Below are 9681 nucleotides of genomic sequence, written 5' to 3'. Positions count from 1 at the left end.
AAAAGTGTTGTCCATTGCAATAACCCTAAATAAAAAAATGTATTAGAATGACTCATTTAATATGGATTTTTTTTTTAAAAAAAAATATTCGATTGAGAATAAACTAAAAGATTGTTAAAAAATAAATAAAGTAAAATAAACAAATAAAAGATCTTTTTCTTGAGGAACCTAATCCTCACAAAATTTAATCAGAAATTTCGTGGGGATGAAGATTGAAATAGAAGACGAGTACGGAGACGAGAAAGTTCCTTGTCTCTGTGAACATTAGATAAGTCAATATATTAATACACTGCATATTCAACATCATGTTATTCACGTGTTTAAATACCATTTTAGTATTGTTTTGCACATACTTTTTTTTTTTCAATCATTTTGTGTCTATGAACTTTAAAATATTTAGTGGATATTTGATACACCAACATAAGTTGAGTTGGTAAAATATACCAACTCAATATTTTGTCCGGTCCACCAACTTTAATAGTTGGTGAAGTTCAGTTGGTATATTTTACCAACTCATGCCCAACTCCTCATTCTTCCAATGTTTTCAAACTCCATTCATGGGCCACTATCGGCGACTACCGCTACCACACTTCAGGAACCAAATTCGGCGACCTTTTCACATGGCCAATTCCAATCTCCGACAACCACTTTCAATGACAACTATGGTGACCAACTTCGACGACCATTTTTGCACGACCAATGTGACGCCAATTCTAGGCTCCACCAACCAACTCTGACTACAAACTCTAGTGATCAACTTCTGGCTTCAACAACCACCTCTGACTACAAACTTCGACAAAAATCACCTTTGACGACCACCTTCACATGATCAACTCCAATTACTAACTCCGGACTCTGACAACCACATTCGACGACAAACTCCGACAACCTACTCCAATACCACATTTGTGCGACCAACTTCGGGCTCTGACAACCACTTTCGACTGCAAACTCTAACGAAAACCATATTTGATAATCAACTTCAATAACCACCTCCGACTATTATAAGATCGTTTGCTTCTTACCAATCCTACCATAGTCTAGGAAGAGGTTATATATCCTATTATTTTTTGTGCATGTTCATAAAGTATGTTGCAGAGTTGTTGATTATATAAATAATAGTATTTTGTCTATGTTAAGTGCAATATTTACAGGAAAATTATTAAAAATGACAAAACTGTTGAAAATATTTACAAATAATAGTAAATAATCATAGTCTATCTATGATAGGCTCTTATCTGTGTCTATCATGACACATATAGTAATCTTGATTCATTTCCATATATTTGAAAACAATCCATATTTATATGCAGAAAATTGTATATATATATTTATTTAATTGGATTCACATATCAAATAAGTGTTAAAAATTTGAAAAAGTATATATGTAATTGAATGGTGGAACAAAAAGTTAAGAAAAAAATAAACAAAAATAACAAATAGCAGGAAAAAAATCCATAAATAAAGATTTGTTTTATGGAACATATTTTTTTGGCAAGAATTAGTGAAAATGAAAATTTGTTCTCTAATGATCTTCTAAATTTGGAGGAATTGATAGTAGAATTGTTAAAAAACGGTGGTGACATTCCATTGGCTGCTAAGATGACGAGGGAGATTCAATTGAAAAAATCACGAAGAAGAAAAATTCAAAGCAACAATAGGAATAAGAAGAAGAAAAAAAAGAAGATGACGAAATTCATGAAGAAAAATTAAGAATGAAAAGTTTTGATTTCTCTTTGATTTCCCATTTTATTTAGCCACATCTTTATAAGAAATGTAGTTGGTTAATTGTTATTCATTACCAAAAGAATTAAAAAAAATAAAAGGAAAAAATTGTTATCCATATTTAATTCATACAAAGATGGGTAGAATTATTGAAGTAGAAAAATTTATGAACAAAAATAGTAATCATAAAAGATATTCCTGATATATGAACTTAACTTTTCATCCTAAACATAGACATTCGGATTGAGACAAAAAACTCTGTACCTCAAACGTAGACATATAAACTCTCAAACATGTGAACTCTACAGACTTATAAACTCTAGACGTCATATATCAACTCATCGCATCAAATAACTCATTACAATTTTGCATATACTTTAAACTTACGTTATTTTAGTTACTTACATATTATCATCTTTATACTTTTAAATAATGATTTTTTAATTTATTTGTAAAATTCTAATGTAAAATACATGTACAATAAAAATGTTTTATTATTAACTTATGATTGCATATTTGGATCTCAAAAAATCAATGTCCTACAAATTGTGGGGAAAAAAAAAAGAGAGAGAGAGAGAGATAAGAAAAAAGAAATAAATGAATTAAATGATAGCCCCTTAAAACCAAATGAAGTAAACATACATCTTAAATGTACCAAACCTAAAATGAACTAAAAACAACCAACCAAAATAGGTATATAGAATGAAAGTAACTGATAAGAAGATGAGTTATTAGGCAAACAACTATTTTTTTTAATATAATAAAAAACATATCTTATGATCGTATCCAATAAATTATAAATAACTAATTAAACTTGAACATTATATTTTTTATAAAATAGAGGTGAGATAATTCAAAATATAGATGTTTTATGAAAGTAGAGTAAATAAAAATGAAGTAAAATATATGAATTATTTGAGAATTAAGGTGATTAGAAACATTAATACTTAAAACACCGACTGTTACCTCGTAGTCGGAGTTACATGGAAATTGCCAAAGTTACGAAACGACAAGTGGGCTCTGTCCGAAATTGGAAACTTGATCAACAAGTCCCAATCCATTCCTATCTCTCTCTCTTTTTTTTTTTTTTTTTTTTTTTTTCTTTTTTTTTTAAATTTAAATTTTATTTTATATAAAAATAAAAAGTCTTATTTAAAATATTTTAGGATTATTTTTTCTCTTTTTCTTTTCTGAAATGAAAAGGCAAAGTCATCGCGGAGTCGGCTACTCCTTCCCTCTGCTGAATCAGAGTTAGAATCTCTCGTTTCCTTTTCCTCTCTTAACCAAAATCTCTCCTTTCTCCTCTTTTCAATTGCCTCCACCGCCGGCCTTCCGCCGCCTTCCGTCACCGTCGTTGGTGGTGGTGGCTAAATTAAACTTACTTTACTGGTAGAGATTGAGAGAGAACCAAACCCAAAAGAAAACCCTAGAACAACAAAATTTGCTGTCCTCTTCATCGCAAAAAGATTTTTTTTTCCTGATAAATGCTCTGAATCTTCTTCTTTACGTCTCTTGATTTTTAATTTTATTTTTGCTATACTTACTCATGCCAGCCGATTTAGAGAATTCCTCGTCGGCTTCCGGCGAACCTACTGTTTCCTCCCCTGGAAACACCGCTCCGCCGCCCAAATCCGCAGTTAAGAAAAAACGAAATCTACCTGGAATGCCAGGTATTATCTTATTACTTTTGTTTTTTTTTTCCTACTTGGTGTTTCGACAACTTCTTGTTTTGACTGTTCAATTGGAGCTTTGGTTTTGTCCAGATCCGGATGCGGAAGTGATTGCTTTGTCTCCGAAGACCCTTTTGGCCACAAATCGATTTGTTTGCGAGATTTGCAACAAAGGGTTTCAGAGGGATCAGAATCTGCAGCTTCATCGGCGAGGTCACAATCTTCCATGGAAGCTTCGGCAAAGGTCCAGTAATGAGGTGAAGAAGAAGGTCTATGTTTGCCCTGAGACTTCTTGTGTTCATCACGATCCTTCTAGAGCTCTGGGTGATCTGACTGGGATTAAGAAGCACTTTTGCAGAAAGCATGGGGAGAAGAAGTGGAAATGCGATAAGTGTTCGAAGAAATACGCTGTTCAGTCTGATTGGAAAGCCCATTCCAAAATTTGTGGTACTAGAGAGTACAAATGCGATTGTGGTACCCTGTTTTCCAGGTTTGTAATTCCTCCCCTTTTCTTCATTTCCTCTGTTTTGAAATTCTGGTTTTTAATTTGGGAATTTTGAGGGTTTTTTTTTTTTTTTTTTTGGTTTGTTCCTCCACCTTTTGTAGGAGGGATAGCTTCATTACGCATAGAGCTTTCTGTGATGCATTGGCAGAGGAAAGTGCAAAAGCGCAGCCTCAGTCGTTGGTGGACAAACCGGTTTCTGATTCTTCTCAGAAAGCGGTGGAGCCAAATCCGAAGCAATCTCCTCCGCCGTCGCCTCCGGCGGCTGCATCTCCTCCACAGTCAGCTTGTGTTCTATCTCCTGTCTTGCCGATTCAAAGTCAAGGTAAAGTCAGCAACTACTCTGCCTCCTCAGTTAGCTTTGTCGTGTATTGTATTTTGTCCCAATGAAATAAACAGAACAAAAATTTTATGTTCTTTGTTTGTTTCTCAGTATGTGAAAGCCTTGGATTGTAGTTGTGTTTTGTCTGTTGTTGTTTCTTTGTTTCCATCTGGTTAAATCCTCTGAGCAATTGGGTTAAATGACATGGGATAGGAGAATGATTTGAGAGGGAACAATTAAAAATGAGCTTTTCTGGATTAGTTACTGTCAACTATGAGATTCATAACTTTTGTTAAAGAGATCCCTCAGTGTTGAAAAAGGTAAAAGATGGGGATGAGGTGAAAAGAAAGCTTTTTTAGCTAAAAAAAAAACATGATTGATGATTCTGCTTTTTCCCCCTTTTTTCTTCTTCTTTAGCTCTCTCTTAAAGAATTCCCCCAAATGTTTAGCACTGATTACATGTAGCTTAGTGACCTTCTTTTCTGTTCCCTTTCTTCTCTTCTGTTAACTTTTGTTTCTCCTTGAAGAACGATCAGAGAATCCACCCCAATATAACGAAGAAGCACCTGTTACGACAGGTATGAGTGGTAGCTGTAGCAGCAGCAAGAGCCCGAGCAGCAACAGCAGTTCAAGTAGCCGATTTGCTAGCTTGTTTGCTTCCACCACTACATCAATAAGCCTGCAGCCTCCTCAACCCCCAGTGTTTACTGACTTGATACATGCTATGGCTTGTTCAGATCGCTCATCTGACTATGCTCCAACGACGTCCACCGAGCCTATTTCACTATGTCTTTCAACTAGCCATGGGGCATCAATTTTTGGGGCTGCTAGCCAAGACCTCCGGCAGTACACACCAACTCCACAACCTGCAATGTCCGCCACTGCTTTACTACAAAAGGCTGCTCAAATGGGAGCAGCAGCATCAAATGCCTCGTTGCTTCGCGGGTTAGGCTTAGTACCGTCCTCCTCTTCGGCTGCGCCACAAGAGAGCCTGCCATGGAATCAGAGGCAAGTCGAACCAGATGGAATCTCAATTGCTGCAGGGCTCGGACTCGGACTCCCTTGTGATGGAAACTCTGGATTGAAAGAACTAATGAGAGGCAATCATTCGATATTTGCTCCAAAACACACTACCCTCGACTTCCTCGGACTGGGGATGGCAGCTGGTGGCAGCCCCAACAGCGGCTTGGCTGCACTAATCACATCGATTGGCGGAGGCATGGACGTGAGCACAACAACTGGATCCTACGGAGCTGGTGACATATCCAGCAAAGACATGAACAGAAACAATTAAAAGGGGTTGGAATGGAAAAAAGCAAGGTGTAATAATTTTGAACTTCTTTAGTTTTTTTGGGGTTGCCTTCCATTATTAAGATGGCAGTGAAGGTAGATGTAAAGTTGTAATTTGAGAAAGCATGTTTCCATTATTGAAAGGAACATAAGAAGTTATTACACATAGGGTCTTTGTTTATGAGATCTAACCCACTAAACATGACAAATTTTCAGATAATGAGGTTAATGTTGATTATAACTAAAGATTGGACTCTGAAATTATGATTATTTGAAGGAGGAGATGGGGGTTGGAATTGTCCCTTTCACCAGTTGTAGGAAGGGAAGTTGGGGCCCTCTCTCTTCTCTGCCACCTAAACACTTTCTAAACTTTATCTATTCACACTTTTCAGCCCTCACCAAGCATCCTTAATTCCTGAGACTTCTTCCATATAAGGGATGTTTAACGATATATTGGAATTTGTAAATTTGTAGTCCGACTGTACGTTGAACTTCAACATATTGGAGTTAATAAATTTTGTAGTCTGAGTGAAATTATCCAATAAATGTACAAAATCTCAATACTACTTGATATTGAAGTTGAGTTGTAAACTCATCACTTTCTACAAAATCTCTAGATATTTGATATTTGATCGGATAATCAAATGAATCCACAAAGTATCAGCCAAGATCTTTGAAATATGCAATCACAAATTGAGAGTTTGCCTGCAAACCTTCAGTAACGGAAAACGATTGAAAAAGAAATTTTTAAAAAAAGTGTTCATAAAATAGAGAGATTCGATGAATCCTAATAAGTACTTAACAAAAAGTTAGTTGGACACTGTTACCAGCACCAAAAATCTTAGACCATTCATTTCTGCCATTAAAGTTCTTACAGTACTCAAAAGAGGAAACTCTTTTGAATTATTTAAAAGAGTTATTTAATCAATCCTCTCACTAAATAAGTTGGGAGTAACTCCTATCCTCCTATCCTTAGGCCAAATGGAGTAAATAATTCCACCCAAAAAATACCTAAAAAGTAAAAGCTTTACAATCTGATTCCTTTTTATTTTTTATTATATATATATATATATATATATATCGAAGAAAAGCTTTACAATTATTTGATGCAAGTTTCAAAAATTAGAAGTGTGGCACATTTTTGGAACAACATTTCCACTCAAACCCTAAGCCCCCTCGGCTTCAAATTTTAAAGTGTTGTTTAATAAGAGAATAGAACCCCTTTGTTTTCAACAATGCTTTATGTTAATTTCAACATTCGACTGCTCATAAGTTTTTCCCCTTTTTTTTCTCATTGTTTCTCAAAATTTGAAGTTCAACTAAAAAAACAAAAAGCCATCCACCAAAAGCCAAAAGACGAGAATTTCAAAATCTTCAAGTAAACAAACACACGTGTTTCTTGAAGCTGCCTTCGTTAAACGACAAAACTTGGAAACTTAAAACACACAATGTGACATTTTTTTTTTGTTTTTCATCTCAATTACGTTTCTGTTCTGTTATTCACTATAGCACAAAGTTTGATGACACCAAATTGAAACGAGTTTTGAGTTACGCCCGTACTCCCAAAATTCTAAGTCTTGGCTGCTCTTCTTCTTCTTCTTCTTCTTTTTCTTCCTCCCAACGTCTTCTCTGTCTTTCCTCTGCCTCTCTCTCCGTCTCTCTGCGTCTTCTCCCTCTCTCTCTCTGATGGGTTTCCTCTCTCTCCCTTGCTTCCTCCTCCTCTCTCTTTGCCTCTCTTTCTCCCCTTTCTTCTTCCTTCTCCTCTCTTCTCTCTTCCTCTTCTCTCCTCCTCCTCTCTTCCTCCCTCTTTGCTTCCTCCTCTTCTCTCCTCCTCTCTTCCTCTTGCTCCCTCTCCTCTTCCCTCTTCCGCTCTTCTTCTTCTTCCCTCTTCCGCTCTTCTTCTTCTTCCCTCTTCCTCTCTTCTTCTTCTTCTTCCCTCTTCCTCTCTTCCTCCTCTCTCTTCCTCTCTTCTTCTTCTTCCCTCTTCCTCTCTTCTTCCTCTCTCTTCCTCTCTTCTTCTTCTTCCCTCTTCCTCTCTTCTTCCTCCTCTTCTCTCTCTCTCTCAGCCTCCTCTTCCATTTTCCTCACTTCTTCTTCTGCACAAGAAGTACACTCCAATATGATGGACTCAACTCTTGCTCCCAACAAACGATCAACCGTTGTGACATTCACATCAAACGACCACGCCAACACTTCCCTGTCCACAATCTGCAATACAGAGCTACTTCCAGCTAAAAACTGCGGCATGTTATGTCCATTCGTCGTGCTAAATCCAACAAAAACAAACGTTCCATTGTTAAATGACATCTGCGCCATTGGATGGAACCTTGGCACTACAAATACATCCCCTTTCCCTACTACAAAACTCCAATTCTTGCATTTTGAACTATTCTTTGTGCTCGAACACCCGACCCGAACCACCCCCGGCTCGTCCGACGTCACGATCCCAATCTCCCATGCCCATGGATTCCAATGCGGACCCATCATCGAACCCTGCAAATGGAAATGAATTCTGCTGTTTGTTCACTCTGTTTTTTCATTAATCATATCAAGAATTAGTGAGAATTAAATACTTTACCGATGTGAGGTTGACTACGAGGAAACCGATGTTGGAGCCTTTTAACTGATGGGAATTTTTCTTGGTTACAGTCAAACTCCATCCATTGCAATTTTCAAAATCTGGGTCTACTTCATAAACGTTGTATACGCCTTTCTTCTTCTTGTTGTTGAATTCCATCCCACTTGCTCCTCCTATGAAGGTTTTCAATAACCGAGCTTCTAATTCCCATGCCACCGCCGCCACCTTCTTCTTCTTCTTGCTCGGAGTTGTCGCAGCGTGAACGATCAGTGGCGGCCTCTTCGCGTTCATTATTTCCTCTATTACTTCTTCGGGGGCCTTTTAAAATATTATCACAACCGTTCGTAAAATGATCCCAAATTTTCCCATATGCAAAATCCATCCCCTTCTAATTGAAGAAAATAACTGAATCGACAAGTTCTCGTAGGGAATATTTGAAAATTTACAATTTTAATAAACTAATTAGGATAGGAATTGAATTACCATGAAAGCTTTACGCAGAACTTCTTTGTCGAAGCCACGAACCAGATCGGTGACGCGCGAGTATGCTCCGATGGAGGGGTTCTTCAAAAACATAAATCAAATTTATTCTTAAAATCAGAAATTAAAACCAATTTACAAACTTTGAATGATTAAGGATATAAATTTTGATTTGAACGTACGAATGAATCCTCATCTGTGCTGGAAAACAGAGCATAGATTCGAAGCTTTTCACGTTCGGTCTCTAAGTTACTCTGCAAATAAAAAATGGAGCCTGGATGGAGCCTGTAAATATCTCCCCGCCGTATATCCACCTCCCTCAGATCATCGTCATCAAACCAACTCAATCTCCCACTTCCTAAAAAAATATTAATAAAAAAAAAACATTATCATCATTCAAATGTTCATATTTCGTTATTTTATTAAAAAAAATCTTTTTTTAAAAAAAACAGAGAACATACCAGTGTGAGTATAGAACACCATGTCAGCATGAAGAAGAACAGGGAGAAACAGGGAGTTGGGTTCCAATGTGATGAACTGAAGATGGTAATGTCCGAATCGAGAGCCATCGGCGAAATCAACGGTGGAGATCTCACCGTACTCAGTTTTAAGGAGTGGGATTCTTTCATTGGCTCTCTTCACTACAGGACTGTCTGTTTCCCACCATCCGTCATCGGCATTTGTAGGAAGAGAGAGGAAAAGGAATAAGATGGAGATAAGAAAGGAAGGTGAAGATGGGGATCCTGAAATTGCAGTGCATTTCTTCATTGTTGAGCAGAAGCATTGAATGTAGGAGAAAGGTTAATTGTTTTATAACAGAGGCGAGTTCAAGTAGAAAGGGAATGAGGCTACGTGGAACCTGAAAAAGACACGTGCCATGGAAATTGGACGCGTGGCAGCTGACTGAGTCCAAGCTGTTGGGGTTCTTGGGCATCTATATTGAGTATGTTGCAAAATTAAATAATAAATAAATAAAAAGATAATTGTGAATCAGGATATACAAACTTGAGGATCAAAAATGATATAGTTAGTCGTGAATTATTAAAATTTCTATTACTAAAAAAACGGGTATATTTTGAAAAGTTAAATAATAAATATATTTAATGTACTTTTC

The 9681-nt window shown here is 36.7% G+C and overlaps 2 protein-coding genes across 2 annotated transcripts; one reads left to right on the top strand and one right to left on the bottom strand.

The window, feature by feature from the left end:
* Nucleotides 1–2747: 2747 nt before the first annotated feature.
* Nucleotides 2748–5673, top strand: LOC120074190 (zinc finger protein GAI-ASSOCIATED FACTOR 1-like). The gene is made up of 4 exons (XM_039027235.2): nt 2748–3395; nt 3489–3885; nt 4002–4222; nt 4747–5673. Exons 1-4 carry the CDS (start codon nt 3272–3274, stop codon nt 5511–5513), a joined length of 1509 nt encoding a protein of 502 aa, XP_038883163.1. The 5' UTR covers nt 2748–3271; the 3' UTR covers nt 5514–5673.
* Nucleotides 5674–6872: 1199 nt separating this feature from the next.
* Nucleotides 6873–9370, bottom strand: LOC120073847 (RmlC-like cupins superfamily protein). The gene is made up of 5 exons (XM_039026729.2): nt 9029–9370; nt 8750–8925; nt 8571–8651; nt 8088–8405; nt 6873–8002 (listed from the first exon to the last, which is right to left on the bottom strand). Exons 1-5 carry the CDS (start codon nt 9333–9335, stop codon nt 7058–7060), a joined length of 1827 nt encoding a protein of 608 aa, XP_038882657.2. The 5' UTR covers nt 9336–9370; the 3' UTR covers nt 6873–7057.
* Between the last annotated feature and the right edge of the window lie 311 nt (nt 9371–9681).

This window comes from Benincasa hispida, chromosome 3 (assembly GCF_027475165.1).
Source record: "Benincasa hispida cultivar pf3 chromosome 3, pf3_genome.v1.1, whole genome shotgun sequence".
In the NCBI taxonomy this organism is placed as follows: Eukaryota; Viridiplantae; Streptophyta; class Magnoliopsida; order Cucurbitales; family Cucurbitaceae; genus Benincasa; species Benincasa hispida.
The sequence above is the reverse complement of the archived record's forward strand: the minus strand, read 5'-3'. Positions and strand labels throughout refer to the sequence as shown.